This window comes from Lepidothrix coronata, unplaced genomic scaffold (assembly GCF_001604755.1).
Source record: "Lepidothrix coronata isolate B3197 unplaced genomic scaffold, Lepidothrix_coronata-1.0 Scaffold327, whole genome shotgun sequence".
Classification (NCBI taxonomy): domain Eukaryota; kingdom Metazoa; phylum Chordata; class Aves; order Passeriformes; family Pipridae; genus Lepidothrix; species Lepidothrix coronata.
In genome coordinates, this window is record NW_016690507.1 from 4269 (window position 1) to 20186 (window position 15918).

At 59.5% G+C, this 15918-nt stretch overlaps 2 protein-coding genes across 2 annotated transcripts in view; both read left to right on the forward strand.

The window, feature by feature from the left end:
- Positions 1 to 11529, forward strand: part of SUGP1 (SURP and G-patch domain containing 1) — a gene marked incomplete at its 5' end in the record, with an annotated part of 15225 nt that extends 3696 nt beyond the window's left edge. The window contains 8 exons of the mRNA XM_017838161.1: positions 548 to 659; positions 1397 to 1908; positions 6330 to 6436; positions 7360 to 7537; positions 7713 to 7819; positions 8689 to 8834; positions 9935 to 10064; positions 10436 to 11529. Of these exons, the coding sequence (XP_017693650.1) occupies positions 548 to 659; positions 1397 to 1908; positions 6330 to 6436; positions 7360 to 7537; positions 7713 to 7819; positions 8689 to 8834; positions 9935 to 10064; positions 10436 to 10462 (1319 nt within the window). The remainder of the gene's footprint in view (positions 1 to 547; positions 660 to 1396; positions 1909 to 6329; positions 6437 to 7359; positions 7538 to 7712; positions 7820 to 8688; positions 8835 to 9934; positions 10065 to 10435) is intronic.
- Positions 11530 to 13375: 1846 nt separating this feature from the next.
- The window catches only part of TM6SF2 (transmembrane 6 superfamily member 2), a 5637-nt gene continuing 3094 nt past the window's right edge, over positions 13376 to 15918 (forward strand). Inside the window, exons 1-3 of the mRNA XM_017838198.1 lie at positions 13376 to 13482; positions 15302 to 15408; positions 15501 to 15650. Coding sequence (XP_017693687.1) covers positions 13391 to 13482; positions 15302 to 15408; positions 15501 to 15650 — 349 coding nt within the window. The 5' untranslated portion in view covers positions 13376 to 13390. The remainder of the gene's footprint in view (positions 13483 to 15301; positions 15409 to 15500; positions 15651 to 15918) is intronic.

The window sequence follows — 15918 nt, forward strand, 5'->3', positions numbered from 1 at the left end:
TGTAACCCCATGGAAATGTGCCTGGTACAGGCAAAAATGGACACCAGGGATAATTCTGAGGGGTGTAACCCCATGGAAATGTGCCTGGTACAGGCAAAAATGGACACCAGGGATAATTCTGAGGGGTGTAACCCCATGGAAAAGTGCCTGGCACAGGATAAAATGGAAACCAGGGATAATCCTGAGGGGTGTAATCTTACGGAAAAGTGCCTGGCATGGGGGAAAAATGGACACCAGGGATAATCCTGAGGGGTGGAACTCTGTGGAATAATACCTGGCCTAGGGAAAAATGGCATCCCAGCAGGGAGGACCGAGTGCCCACCCTGGCAGGTGGCCTGGGTGTCCCCTGCCCCCCCTGCCCTGGTGCCAGGGCCGTGCTGTTTGTGCTGTTTGTGCTGTGAAACTGTTTCTGTGCTGCCGTTTCTCCCGATTAAACTCCACTTTTGCCCTTATTCTGCTCTTGGGGTCCTTAGAACCAGGTAGGCTTTGACTGTTGCTTGTTGAGTTGGGCCCAGTACTCACGGCCTGCTTAAAGTTTCACCCCCAGACGACGAAGAGACGAGGAATTCGGCGGAAAAGCTGGCCAAGTTTGTGGCAGCCGGGGGGCCCGAGGCGGAGGCAATTGCCCTGCAGAACAACAGAGAGAACCCTGCTTTCAGGTACAGCACAACCCTGCTTTTTTTATCCCCCCTCTGTGGCTTTTGGGAAGGGGAGGAAGGCGCTGAGGTGATGGGGGGGTGAGCCCAAAACCCCAACCTGTTTGTGACAAACATGTTGGTTCTCTTCCCTCACCTGGCTGCTGGACTGAGGGTTCTTCCTGCTCTTCCCACAGACCCCCAGGAGCTCTGTTTTCCCCCCAAAAAGCTCGGAGATGTACCTATTTCTGGCAGGGCTGGCCAATAAATCCGTGCTTTTTTGTGGATGAGGGAACAGAGGGAGCAGTTGTGGTGTAATTAAGCAGGCTGGTAATGGCAACGCTTCCAGCTTTAACAGGGGGCTTGGGAGCAGTTTCCTTAGGCAGGGATTTGACTTTCCCACCGGTAAAATGTTTGTTTTCTCCTGTGAACTGAAACCCAACACTCCGGAAAACCCGGCAGGTTTTCCAAGCAGGTGGATTCTGGGGGGAGGGCTTTACCTCCCCACAGACCTTTGCAGAACCCCGGGTTCGTTTGGCACCAAAACCAGGGAACCGACCCGCGGGATATGTGGGATCAGGGGGTGGGAAAAGCCCTGCACTGGCCGCGGGTGCACACGGGGAGGTGCTGGAGAGCCGGGAATTGTGTGGGAAGGCTCCTGGCACTGCGGGAAGGGAGAGCCCCGAGCACAGTGCTGGAGCCCGGCCCCGTGTGTGGCTGCCACGGCTCAACTCTTGTTTCTTTTGGGGTCTTTTCTTTAGGTTTTTGTATGAGCCAAACAGCAAAGGCTACAAGTATTACAGGCAGAAGCTGGAGGAGTTCCGGAAGGCCAAGGCCGGCCCTGGCTGTGCCCCTTTCCCTGGAGAGCCCAGCCTGAAAAGGAAAACCAGCCCCGAGGCCTCGCCCTCCCCTCTGTGCTTCCCCTCCCTGCCTCTGCCCCTTCCCGTGCCCATTCCCTCCCCTCTGCCCCTTCCCGTGCCCGTCCCCTCCCCTCTGCCCCTTCCCCTGCCCGTGCCCTCCCCTCTGCCCGTGCCCTTGGCAGTGCCCCCAGCCCTCCCCGTGCCCTCCTCCCCCTCGCCATCACCATCCTCCTCCTCCACAACCCCCCCTGAGCAGACAGCCCCAAACCCAGCCCCAAACCCGGCCACCCCCGCGGCCGCTCCGGGCACCACCAAGAAGAAGCGGAAGAGCCGGTGGGGGCCGGAGGAGGACAAGGTGGAGCTGCCCCTGCCACAGCTGGTGCAGCAGCTGGACTCTCCCTCCCCTCTCTCAGGTCAGTGGGGCCGGGGGATGCTCCTGGATTTACCCTCCTTGTCCCTCTGCCCCAGCTCTGGGTGTGGGGGGAGTTCTCTCCTGTTGGGTCTCCTTGGTTGCCAGCTCTTCCCTGGGGGGGATCCCAGATAACCCACCTCGCCTCCCCGGCACCAGGGCTTGGATCCCATCGGATCCCATCGTTCCCCTGCTGTCTGGAAGCCCTGCTGTGCTCTCACAGCCACTGGCTGGGGCTGTTCCACTCCCAGGAACCAGCTGTCAGAGCTCATTCCCCGTGCTGGGATGGATGGAATCCCTGGAAGCACTCCCACCCCTCACTGCTCACTGGGAATGGCTGTTCCCTGGGATGGAATCCCTGGGATGGAATCCCTGGAAGCACTCCCACCCCTCACTGCTGACTGGGAATGGCTGTTCCCTGGGATGGAATCCCTGGAAGCACTCCCACCCCTCACTGCTGGCTGGGAATGGCTGTTCCCTGGGATGGAATCCCTGGGATGGAATCCCTGGAAGCACTCCCACCCCTCACTGCTGACTGGGAATGGCTGTTCCCTGGGATGGAATCCCTGGGATGGAATCCCTGGAAGCACTCCCACCCCTCCCTGCTGACTGGGAGTGGCTGTTCCCTGGGTGAGGGTGGACTCGAGCAGAACTTGGGGTTTTGAGCTGTTTTGGCTCGTTTGAGGCTCACAGGCCTCACCCAGCTGGTGCTGCTCCACCTGCCCAAGTCCATTCCCACTCTTTCCAAGTGCTGGAATCTCATCCCTCCGGCTGAGGCACTTCTGGGGAGCTCTGGAGGCTCAGCTCCACCTGGGCCTGTGCAGAGCAGTAATTGGGTGCTTGGGGAGGGCACAAAACCAGTCCCAGGTGAACACAGACACTTCCAAAGGCATCTTTGCCCAATTAGCCTGGAGTGGGAAGGGAGATGGGAGAAGAAAGGGAAGCCATGAGGCAAATTGAGAGGATTGATGGCCCCAGGGTGGAGCCACAGGAAGAGCAAGAAGGACCTTGTGAAAGAGCAGTAGCAGAACCGCTGGAGTGGGACAAGGGATGGGAAAAGCTCTAATTTTCAGATAATTTGTGGTTCGTTTCTCCAGCAAGTCCCTGGCACTGCTCCTGGGGCTGGAATTGCTGCTCAGCATTAATCCTGGGATCAGGCTGGCTGGGCTCTGCTGCCCTGGGCCTGCTCAGGGAGGAGGAAGGAGGGCTCCTGCCCCTTATCCAGCACTGCCAGAGCAGGTGGAGGGGAGTTCCTGGTGGCTGTGCCCTCTGATCACAGCCCTGCCCAGGAACCCTGGCTGTGCCTCTCCCGCCGTGCAGTCACTGGCCTGGGGTTGCTGCTCCTTGCAGGGCAGGAATCACATGCAGAAACCTCTCCTGGTGGTTGTATTTCCGGGAATTTTCCCTTGCAGACGTGGGTGAAGCCGAGCAGGGGCTCTCAGAGCTGCAGGGGGGGGCTGCAGGGGTATCCATGTGCTGGAATTCCCCTGGCTCCCTCAGCCCCCCCCCGATGGTGGGACAGGGACACGCTCCTGGTGCTGCTGCTGCCTTTGCTCAGGGCTTTGTGTCAGGCAGGAGAAAAGGACAGCAGCCACTTTGCCAGGCAGAACAAATCAGCCCTTAATGCTCTGCAGGGGGAAGGATTAATTCCTGCTATCAGTTCAGCTGGACTAATCCCTTTTGGAATTAACAGCCTCGACCTGACAGGTGAAGGGAGCTGCAAATTGCTGCTCCTGTGGAAGGGGAGAGCTGCTCTGGTACCTAAATGTCCGTGTCTTAGTCCTTTATCCTTAGCAATTGTTTTGGATTTGGGGGAGGATTCTCTTCCTGTCCTCCCTCGGTGATAAATCAGGGTGGTGGAGAGGAGAAAGTGTGGCCCTTTCTGGAGAGAGAGACAAGGCTCCTCTTCTCAATATATTGATACCCAGACACTTCCCTGGCTCCCTGCGGGGGCTGAGGGATCCCAAAAGCTGAGCCAGAGATGTGTGATTAGTGAACTCTGGGGGTCAGTGACAAACCACAGGCTGTCACTGGAACCTCCTGAAACCCGGGGTTGGGTCTGTTTAGCCTGGATTAAGATCTCCAGGCTGGGAAGGAGGGAAGCTCTCTGAGCTGGGGTTTCTCCTGCTGTCCTTGGAGGACGTTGTTCCCTTCTCCTGTGACAAGCTGCTGCTCCTCAGGCATCTGGGAGAGGGATAAAGCTTCGGGTGCTGCTCTGCCAGCGCTGCAGACACACTGCACCATTAACCCCGTGGGCAAAGCTGATGTCACTCCAGGCAAAAAAAGGGATCTTTTTTCCCCCAAACCCTGCTGAACCTGAGGCTGAGCAGCAGCCCCTTGTCTTCTGCACAGTTTACCTGGTGCCAGAAAGCTTGGGGGAGCTTATAAACCTTATCTATTTCCATGCAAATTCCTTGGTGCTGTTTATGGACACTTTTCCATCTGCAGACGGAGCTCGGGGTGGAGCTTTTCCCTTTTTTTTTTCCCAACTTTGCCCGTTGTGATCCTTTGGGCCGAGGCCACGAAAAAAACACCTCCCAGGGCTGAATTCCTGCAGTCAGACAGCCCGGGGGGTGGGGGGTGGTTTTGGGAAGGGGAGGAGCAGCGGGATCTCATTCCTGGCAAGGGGAGGAGGATGCTCAGCCTCACCTTTGAGGTTTGCTGGGAAGGCACTGGAGCCTCTGGAGCTCCCAGCTGGGTGTTCCTGCAGCTCAGGGGGAGCTGCTGTGACCTCTGTGAAGGGCAGAGCTTTCCTTGGAGCACTCAGGGAGAGCTTTCCAGTGCCCTGAGCCGGGGGGTGATGCCGGAGTGCCCACACATCACATGTGGGGCCGGGTCCTTTCCCTTAGATCAGCCCTGACGGGTCCATTAAACCCATTCCCAGCTCCCCCAGGCAGGAACCAGGCTGGCTATCAGCAAGAAATAGGTTTATTCTCCTGTTTGCTCCCGTTCCTGGGGAGCTGACAGTGCAATTCCCAGCACCACACTCCATCCCCTGCTCCTGGAAAACCTCTGGTGGGGTTTTATGTAAGGAGGGGGGAGTGTGCAGGGCCTGGAGCTTGGGGAGGGGGTAAAAGAGCTGGGGAATGTCCTCCTGGAGTTCAGGAAACCACTGGGAGACCTGTGGGGAAGGGGAGGGGGCTCAGAGTGCTCAGAGGGAGGGAGACACCGACCTACACCACCACCTCCCCCAGGGGCAGTGAACAACGATCCTCTTCTAATTGGGGCTTCATAATTAATAGATCGTGAATAATGAATGAAGCATCACTTAACTGGAGGCTGGCCCTGCACTCACACGCACACAGGGGGCTTGGCAGGTCGTTAGGAAGAAGAAATCCTTCCCCTTGTACTGAAAAATGCAGCTCTGAGGCTTCTTTTAGGCCCTTAAATATTTTAACCGGTGGCATCTGAGCTCTGAGGTGCTTTGGAGAGGAGCTGCCAGCCCTGCTGGAGATGCATGAACCGAGTTTGCAAGGCAATCTCTCCTGGAAATCTCTTTTTCCTTTTTTTTTTTTGCAGCCCCAGCAGTGGTTTTATTACTTCCCTTCACGCTGCAGCCCTTTATAAATAGGATTCCTTTCCTTTCCCCCCCTCCTCTCTTCCCTTTAACTTGCCCTCTGAACCCGGTGTGGTCACCTCAAATCACTGAGTGCCCTGCCCAGGTAATGAGAAGATCTAATTTCGGGGGTTCAGCTGATGAAACAGCAGAAATAATTCCAAAGGGGGAGCTTCCAACGGGAGATGCTGCAGGGAAGAGGTGCCCCTCTCTGGGAGCAGGGGTGACATCCCTGGGGGTGCTGCTGCTGAGCCTGGACATGGACACTGAAACCTCCCCGGGGGATGGCACCTTCCAAGGGCAGGATAACGTGGGAATTTTGTCCTGATGTGGGAATTTTGTCCTGATGTGGGAATTTGCTTTTCATCTGGGGAGGAGTTGCTGTTGGGGGTCCTGGGCCGACGGCTCCCGTTGCTCGTGGCTCCACTTGGATGATGAATTACCACTTTTTGGGATGGCTGGGGTTCACCAGGAGCCTTCTGAGGAGAGGGATCTTAAGGAGAAGGGATTTTTAAAGCAGATTTCCACACACTGTGACCCCCCCTGGGAGTCTCCCAACACCTCTGGGCAGAGCCGTGGGCCAGGGGGAGGGAGGCAAAGGAGCTGCTGCCCAGTGACCTCCCTGCTCCTGTGATTCCCAAATCCTTCTGGGTCGAGCCTCTCCAATGCTGGAACCACGAAATGAGTGTAAAAACTTGGGAACACCCCCATCCCTGGGCGACCTGCTCTGGTGGGAGCTGTCCCTGCCCGGGGCAGGGGGTGGCACTGGGTGACCCTTCGGGTCCCTTCCCGCCCAAACCAGGCTTTGGGATTTGCTCTCCCTGGTGTCTCAGGTCTCTAACGAGCCTTTTAACCCCTGTTTGTCACAGTTCAGGACCTGAAGGGCCTTGGCTACGAGAAGGGGAAGCCCGTGGGGCTGGTGGGGGTCACCGAGCTCTCCGAGGCCCAGAAGAAGCAGCTGAAGGAGCAGCAGGAGGTGAAGCCCCGAAACAGTTCCCAAAATTCACGGGGGGGGGGGATGGGGGGGAGCAAAAAGAAACCTTTTGCAGCGGCCACAAATAAATCTGTGGGATTTGTGCTGGATGCCTGGGAAGCACAGGATGCTGCAGTCAGCAGGAACAGCCCTGGGGCTTTGGGGAATAAGGGTGGAAGCAGCCAATTGCTGCCCTCCCAACCTAAACCCAAAATCTATAAGGTCTGTGGTGTCACAGCTGCAGCTGGATCAGGGCTGCTCGGCAGTGGTGGGGGAGGAGGGGGAGCTGAGGGGGTTCCTGCAGGGTTTGGGGGGGATGGGAGCAGAACTGGCTCTTGGGGATGCTCAGGGGAACAAGTGGGAACATCCCGGGGCTCTGCTGGGGGAACCAGCCTGGGAATGTGCTGTCTGAGGGGAGGGGGAGCAGCAGCTCTGCCCTGGGGGGTGTGGGGCTGCCCTGGGCTGTGTTTTGGGGGGCAGGGCAGGGCTCTGGGCAGGGCAAGGCTCTGAGCAGGGCAGGGCTCTGGGGAGGGCTCTGAGCAGGGCAGGGCTCTGGGCAGGGCTCTGGGCAGGGCTCTGGGCAGGGCTCTGAGTAGGGCAGGGCTCTGGGCAGGACTCTGGGCAGGGCAGGACAGGGCTCTGGACAAGGCTCTGGGCAGGGCAGGGCTCTGGGCAGGGCAGGACAGGGCTCTGGACAGGGCTCTGAGCAGGGCAGGACAGGACTCTGGGCAGGACTCTGGGCAGGACAGGGCTCTGGGCAAGGCTCTGGGCAGGGCTCTGGGCAGGGCAGGGCTCTGGGCAGGGCAGGACAGGGCTCTGAGCAGGACTCTGGGCAGGGCAGGGCTCTGGACAAGGCTCTGGGCAGGGCAGGGCTCTGAGCAGGGCAGGGCTCTGGGCAGGGCTCTGAGCTCTCCTTGCCCCCACAGATGCAGCAGATGTACGACATGATCATGAAGCACAAACGGGCCATGCAGGAGATGCAGCTGATGTGGGAAAAGGCCATCCAGCAGCACCAGCACGGCTACGACAGCGACGAGGAGGTGGACAGCGAGCTGGGCACCTGGGAGCACCAGCTGAGGCGCATGGAGATGGACAAGACACGAGGTGGGTGGGTCAGGGCCCTTCCCGGGGAGAGCTCCCGCTTCCCCCGGCAGGATCGGGAGCTGCAGGGTCACCTCTCCCTGAGTGGGGGTGACAAGTGTCCATCCCTGTGCTCCACAGCCCCCCTGAGACCCCAGAGAACGCCCTGCTATCCCTGTTTCCTCTCGTCTCTTGGCAGAGTGGGCCGAGCAGCTGACCCAGATGGGCAGAGGGAAACATTTCATCGGGGATTTCCTCCCGCCCGACGAGCTGGAGAAGTTCATGGAGACCTTCAAGGCGCTGAAGGTGACACAGCAGAGACTTCCTGGGGTGGTGGCAGCACTTCCAAGGCCGGGTTGGAGAAGGGAAGGCTCCAGGGAGACCTTGGAGCCCCTTCCAGTGCCTGAAGGGGCTCTGGGAGGGCTGGAGAGGGACGTGGGACAAGGGTCTGGAGAGCCCCAGAGGACAAGATTAGATGGGATAGTGGGAAGAAATCCTTCCCTGTGAGGGTGGGGAGGCCCTGGAATGGATTTCCCAGAGGATTCCCCATCCCTGGAAGTGTCCAAGGCCAGGCTGGAGCACCCCTGCTCCAGTGGAAGGAGGTGGAACTGGGTGGGCTTTAAGGTCCCTCCCAACCCAAACCGTTCCACGATCCGACAGTTTTTGGGGGTCTCTGGAATTCCAGACAAAAGCTCTCAGACCACCCTCCTGCAGTTCCTGTTTGGGATAAGTGGCTGCTGATGCCAAGCCAAGGGAAATTTGAATTTTTATCCAGATGATTGCAGCAAAGTGGAAAACACAAAGCCTGCAAAGAGCTTATGCAAAGCACTCCAGTACCTGCCAATTCTTCCCAAAGCCCAGAACTCCTTGATGTTGGCACATCCCTCCCTGTTTCCCTGCATCCAGCGTGGGGCCTGATGTTCCCTGGGGGGTTCAGGCTTAAATAAGAACCGGATCTGCAACTTGATCCATCGAGCAACTTAAAATTCAGGATCCCAGCAGCTCCGGGCAGGGCCTGATTCCCTCCCCTGTGCTGCTGCAGAGCCGGAATCCCGAGGAATCCCGGGGGTTATTGGCCAAAACCAGCCTGGCTTTGGGTGCCTGGAGCTGCTTTTCCCCCCCCAGAGTGGGAAACGACCCCCAGGAAAACTGAGGCTCCCTCTGTGCCCCTGCAGGAGGGCCGGGAGCCGGATTACTCGGAGTACAAGGAGTTCAAGCTGACCGTGGAGAACATCGGCTACCAGATGCTCATGAAGATGGGCTGGAAGGAAGGAGAGGGGCTGGGATCAGAGGGGCAGGGCATCAAGAACCCCGTCAGCAAGTAAGCACAGCTCTCCTCTCCCTCTCCTCTCCTCCTGTCCCTTCCCTCCTTCCCTGCCAGGATTGGGGTCAGTGCTCCTGCCCTGGGATGCATCACGTGGGATTCTTGGGCACAGGAGGGAATTCCTGCTTTTTTCTGGGCTCTCTTTCCCCCCACCCAACCTGGCTTTGCTGCTGGAGCTGTGGGCTGAGCCACAAGAGGCCGTGTTCCCCACCCCAGCCTGCACAGGGAGGTGCCTCCCCAGCTGGAAAGACAATGGAATATCTTTTATAAAGATAACACTTGTCTGCGCCTCCCCTCCCTCCAGGGTTGAGTCTTTAAAGGCATAAATTTCTCAGAGCATTAAAGAGCAGTGGCAGACCCAGCCAGAGCTGTGTGTGAGGGGTCTCAGCCCAGAGCAGAGCTCTGTGGGGTCCTGACAAGCCTTGACGTGGCTCTTTGTGCCCAGAAATGTCCTGGTTTGATCACACTCTGTGTGTTGCACAGCTCTGGGAGTGGCAGTGTCCCCCTTTTCGGGTGGAATCATCTGTTGGTGGCATATGTTGGGCTTCAAAGCTGAACACTGGGGAGGGGGAACACTCCTTGAGTTGGTTTTTAGGGATGGATCCCGGTGGGAATAAGTTCCCTGTTTGCTGCACGGCAGAAAATGTCTGTGCAAAGCTCCGGGGATGTGGTTGTTGGTTCAGAGGTGTTGCCTGGGGTAAAAGGTGGGAAAAGCCAGGCTCAGATTCCCGGAAGGAAGGCGGGATGTGACCATGGACCATGTCAGAACTGCTGGGGAGGGAAGGGATTGATCCCACTGGAGTGACAGAGCAGGGGGCAGGAGCGTGGCTTCCCCATCCCTGCCCCTCCAGGGAGGGAGGTGTTCCTGCTCCTGCTCCCCTGTGGGCATTCCTGCTTCCGTGTGGCAACAGGAGACCTCCTGGACCTGGGAAGGGGATCCGGGAATGCGGCAGCGCCCGGAGCGGCTCCGTGCGGGATGAACCCCCCGGCAGCAGGATGAGCTCCACAGCAGCAGGATGAATTCCACAGCAGCAGGCCGCTCCTGGGGGAAGGAGCTCTCTCCCACCTGCTTCCCTCCCTTCCCTCTTCCCACCCAGGGGAACCACGGCCGTGGACGGGGCTGGATTCGGGATCGACCGCCCTGCTGAGCTCACCAAGGAGGACGACGAGTACGAGGCCTTCCGCAAGAGGATGATGTTGGCCTATCGCTTCAGACCCAACCCCCTGGTGAGGGGGCACCCAAACTGGGGATAGGAGAGAGCCAGGGGCTGCCAGGGACCAGGGACAGGGCTGGGATAGATCCAGGGGCAGGGAGAGTCCCAAAACCAGGACAGGAATAGGGACAGATCCACTGGTGGGGGAGAGGGCAGGGAACAGAGAAAGGACAGGGAGAGAGCCACTGGTGAGGGAGGGTCCCAAAATCAGGGCAGGGGCAGGGATGGGGATGAGGACACCTCCAAAGCTGTGATTTTGGGGCAAACCTCAGGTTTGCAGTGCGGAAATGACACGTTTTCAGCGGCTTTTTTGGGGCGGTCGAGCTCAGCTGCTGGGCAAAAACCCCCAGTGGTGATGGTTTTTCTCCTCCTCCTTCCCCACAGAACAACCCACGGCGACCTTATTACTGAGGAGGCTCCAGGGACGGGCCCTGGGAGAACAGTTTTGCTCCCTGACTGTGAAATGTTACGGAACCGCTTCACCCATCCCCTCTTTCCCGGTATTGTCCCAACTCCCCGAGGCCACAGCACCCCCCTCATCCCAGGGGAAAGGCCTGGGAGCCCTCCCAGGTGCCCCCACGGGGGCTGGGACGGGGGTTTTCGGGGAGGGAACGTGCAAGGGCAGCACCAAAGATCCCACAGGGAGGAGTTCAGGGGACTCCCCATCCGTGCTCCCGCCTTCCCAAGGAGCGTGGGGGTGGTTTTTTTGGGATAACAGCTGGTCTTTCATTGTCCAGACCCGAAGCTTGTGCTGCTCTGGGTTTTTGTTTTTCCCCTCGATTTTGTGTTTTTCCCACCCAAGGGACTGTGTCCCCCCCCCAGAGCAGGGTCAGGGCGTTGTTCTGACGGTGCCAGAGGTCTGACCTCCAGCTGACATTGCACCCCAGTGCCTCTGTTTTCCCTCTGCATGGGGTGGCTCATGGATTCCAGGATTTTAAAGGGGGTGCAGGGTGAGTTCACTCCACCCCAGGGGTCCCACCCCCCTCGTTTTCCGAGCACTACGTTCGTTCCCCCCCCCGGCACAACCAGAGACTTGCCAACAACACACCTCCCGTGCTCTGGAGGGGGAGGAAGAGGAACCAAACCCTCAACCACAGTTTGTCAAAGGCCATTAATTTGGGGTTTGTTGTCATTTAAAAACAAACAAAAAAAAAACAAAAAACAAAAAACAAAACAAACCTCTTGGTCGAGTCTGTAAATAAAATAAAACTTGTTTGTTCCTTACTTTTAATGGGAGGATTTTCGGGAAGAGAGGGGCTCCTGTGGGTTTTCTCGGGTCGGGAGGTTGCTCTGGAGCTCTTTCTTCCAAGGATTTTGGGGAAAACCAAGTTGGAGTGGGTTGATTTGGTTCCTTCCCTGAACACTTTGGGAGGTGATTGTGTTTGACTTCCCTTGACGACCTCGAGTCCAGGACTTGGCTGTCAATAAAAACACCCCAAGAGGACCATTCAGTGGGTTCAGGGGGGTTTTATTCGGGGAGAATCCAAGGTGTGGGAGCCTGGAGCTGGGCCTGGTGCTGCCCGTGGTGTTCCAGTCAGGAATTTGGGAAGGTTGGGAAATCCAGGTGGAAATCTGCCGGGGATTGAGGTCACTGTGCCAGCCTGGGGGGGCTGGGACACCCCTCTGCCCTGTCCCCTCCCTATTCCTGCCTGGCACAGGCTGGTTTTCCTGGATGACCAGAGGCTGGAGCTGCCCAGGGCTCTCCTGGGCTTTCTCTGGGAGCCTGGAGGTGTTTGCAGAACCACTTTCATTCCAAGTGTCCTCAGCACAGCAGGATTCTGGCACCAGGGGCGTGGAATCCCTGGGAATTCCTGCTGTTCCCGGTGGCATTTAAAGCTGACTGGACACTTCAGCCAGTCCCGTGCATCCCATGGATGTCCCGTTGGCAAAAGTGGTTTGATTCCTTTATTTCCCCAGCCTGGGCCCCCCTGAGCCCCCTCTCCCCATCCCTGCAGGGAGGGTTCGATGTTTGGGAGGAGCTGAAGGTCATTGCAGCGAAACACCTCCAGTCGCCCACTTTGACCCCTTTTCTCGTCGTCACCACGGGCCGTTGTGCTGCTTTTTGTGCCTTTTTCCTGCACAGCCGGGTGGTTTCTTCAGCCCGAGCTCCCGGGCGTGTTCCCTGCTGGAATTCCCCCGTCATTCCCCTCTCCCTGTGCTGTTCCAGCTCCTCCCCGGGGGAACCGGGACCGAGCCCGGGGCAAAGTGCGGGTTCAGCCCCCGGACTGTGGGGCACGAGGGCGCAGCAGTGACCCGGTGACACGTTCGGTGACAGTTTTATGACGGAGGGGAAAGGTTGAGCGGCCGCCTCGGGGTGGGGGGCTGATAAAAGTGCTCCGGGAGGTTTTCCCTCTGTTCCCGGCTGTGCCGGGGGGTCACTGGTGGGGTGTGAGCAGAGGAGGGGGCCGGGGCAGCGCAGAGACCTCGGGGCTGCAGCTCCTGCTCCTGCTCCCTCCTTCCAGGCGGGGATGAAGCGCTGCCTCTCATCAGCTCCGCTCCCTCCCTCCCTCTCCCGCAGCTCTGAGCAGCCGCCGCGTCCTCTCGGCTCTTTTTTTTTAAGATTTCCAGGATGAATTGGAAAAGAGAAAAAGAAAAAAAAAGAAAACAAACACAAAAAACCCCCAAAACAAAACAAAAAAACCAACCTCCCCCCAAAACCTGCAGTTCTGAAGTTTTCAAAGCCCCCTCGGAGCGGTTTTCTCCTTCCCTGCAGCCCTTGGAGCTGTTTCTCGAGGCAGCCCTTGAGTGCAGAGACAGCGACCCCCGCACGGAGCCGCCCGTGCTCAGCTGGAGGGGGGATTCCCCTCCTCAGGACCCCCTGTCCTCCTCCCAGGACTCCTGTCCTCCTCCCGTGTCCTTTCTTCCTCCTCAGGACCCCCCGTCCTTCCTCTGGGACCCCCCTTTCCTTACCCCGGGACCCCCGTCCCTCCCCCTGGGACCCCTGACCTTCATTTCTCCCAGGACCTCCCGTCCTTCTCTGTGACCCCGTCCTTCCCTCCAGAGCCCCTGTCCTTCCCCAGACCCCCTGTCCTCCCCCAGAGCCCCTGTCCTTCCCCAGATCCTCTGTCCTTCCCCCTGTGACCCCCAGTTCTTCCCCAGAGCCCCGTCCTTCTCCATGACCCCCAGTCCTTCCCCAGCCCCACTGTCCTTCCCCACGACCCCCTGTCCTTTTCCAGGCCCCTTGTTCTTCTCCAGCCCCCCCGTCCTCCCCCTGTCCCCCCCTCCCCGGTCCCCGCTGTCCCCCCCGGGGCGGCTCTGGCTCTTTAAGGGCGCTGCCCGGGCTCTGTCCCCGCCGTCGGGGCGAAGTCCGCGGGCTCTGTCGCGGCGGCGGGGCCGGGGATGCAGCTCCCGGCGGGGCCGGGCGCCCTGGCCGCCCCCCTGCTCTCCATCCCCGTGGCCTTCGGCATCACCGGCGCCACCGCCCTGGCGGAGTGAGTGCGGACCCCCGGGGACCCCCGGGCTCGGGGGGTTTTGGGGTCCTGCTCGGGGAGGGGTGACGGGACCGGTCCGGGAGCGGGGGGAGAGTCCGGGCTGTCCCGGGACACGGCTCCGTGCAGGGCTGGTGGGATCCAATCCCGCCCGGGACAGGGGGCCCGTCCCGGGGTCCCACCCGGACCTGGAGAACAGGGAACGTGTCCTGGGCGGGGGGCTGGGGCTGTCCCGGGACAGGGGGTCCATCCCGGATCGTGGGGTCCACCCCGGACAGGGGGCTGGGCCTGTCCGAGCTCTGGGGGGGTCCTGTCTGGGACAGGGGGCTGGATCGGGGCTGGATCTGTCCTGGATCTGGGGGGGTCCTGTCTGGGACAGGGGGCTGGATCTGTCCTGGATCGGGGCTCAATCCCGGGGGGATTTCCCGGCGTGTCCCGGGGCTGCCTCGCTGCCTTTCCAACCCCGCTGGGGCTGGTCGGGCCCAGCGGGGCTCTTTGGGGAGAATCAGGGGGCTCCTCGCCCCTCAGACCCCCTGGAATTGGGGTGATCCCGGCTCTGGAGACCCCTCCACACCCCGTTCCCCTCCCGGAGCGTCCCCGCTGACGTGTCGCGGCGTGGCCGATGTCACCCCCCGCACCCTCCCGGTCACCGCCGCTGTCACAACAACCCAGAACGGCCCCGCTTTCGGTTTTCCTGCCCAGCAACACCCCCGTGAGCCCGGCCGGGCATCCAGGGCGTTTGGGACCGGCTCCTTGTGGATCCAGGAGCTCCACCATCCCTTCCTCACCCGCTTTATTCCTTTTCCCTGCAAATTCTGACTGGTTCATTCTCCTCTAATTTCCAGTCCCAGCCCCCGGGACCCTCCAGCTCAGGGCTTTCCCCTTGTGTTCCTTCATCCCTTTCTCCCCTTTCCGTCCTTCCCTTCCCACCAGGCCCCTTCACCCTCCTTTTCCCATTCCTTAGATATTTATTTCCACCAGCAGGAAGAGCTTTTAACCCAACTCCTCACCACAGAGCCGGGGGCTCTCCTGGTCACCCTCTAAAGCTCTCCCCACGTTTATTCCCAGTCTTTTCCATCTCCTCCCATCCCTGCTGCAGCCCAGATCTCCGGGATCCATCCCTGGGCATCCTGCAGCTGGAGGAGCCCCCGTGCCGTGAATTAATCATTCCGTGGGGGTAATTAGTTGTGTAGTAATTAATTATACAGCGGCAATAATGCACCGGGGCGGTGACACTTCGGTGATTTGATTGGTTTGGGGTTTTTTTCCCAAGAGCATCTGGGCTGGTTTGGGTGTTTCAGGAAGGTTTGGATGGGTTTTTTTGGGGGACACACACACACACACTCAACCCTGTTCAGCCACTGTCCCAATTCCTGGCTCTGGGAGAGCAATTCCAGCTGCCCAGGATGGTTTTCCCTAGAATTTCTTCGCTCTCTCAGGACACTTTTTCAGTTTCTCTCTCCTTGATTTTGGTTTATTATTGATTTCCCTGGTCTGGACACAGATTGGAGAGGGGGGGCCCTGCTGGGGCTGCTCCCTGCCCTGGCACAGGAGCCTTGCCAAGGCAGCCCCTTCCCCACCCTGCTGGAATGTCAGGTTCCTCCCTTCCTTTGGGATTCACCCCCCCCCGGGGTTGTTTCAGACCCCAGAGGAGCCGTTTTCCCCTCTCAGAGTTTGGGCAGTGCCGGGACCCCCCTGGAGTGCGGGGCCTGATCCTGACCCTAAAGATCAGGGGGGTGAGGAGTGTTTCCCGTGGGCAGGGGGGAAATGGGGCCTCACCCCCAGGCTGTGCCTGGTGCTGGACCCCCCCTCTGCTCCACAGCAACCCCCCACTGCTGGTGCTGACGGTGACCCTGGTGCTCCTCGGCCTCTTCTCCGTCATCCTCCTCGTCGGCGGCGTGAGCCACTTCCAGGACCCCCTGTTCTGTGGTGAGACCCCCCCCAGGCTGTGGGGTTTGGGATTTGGGATCTGGGGGGAGCTGTGGGCCCCTGGCAGAGCTGCCCTGGCTCCCCCCCCACAGTGTTCGTGGTGTTCTCCTTCGTCTCCGGCGTCGACCTCATCATCGCCCTGGAGGAGGACGGGTTCATCTCTGGCTTCATGGAGCTCTATGTCAGAGAGGTACCACCCCACCCAACCCCACCCTGGGCCCTGCTCGTGTGGGGCTGGATGGAGCTCTCCCTGCTGGAGCTGCTCCTGCAACACCAGGATCACGCACTGGGATCACACACCAGGATCACACACTGGGATCACACACTGGGATCACACACTGGGATCACACACCAGGATCACACACAGGGATCACACACCGGGATCACACACTGGGATCACACACCGGGATCACACACTGGGATCACACACCAGGATCACACACTGGGATCACACACCCGGATCACACACCGGGATCACACACTGGGATCACACACCGGGATCACACACAT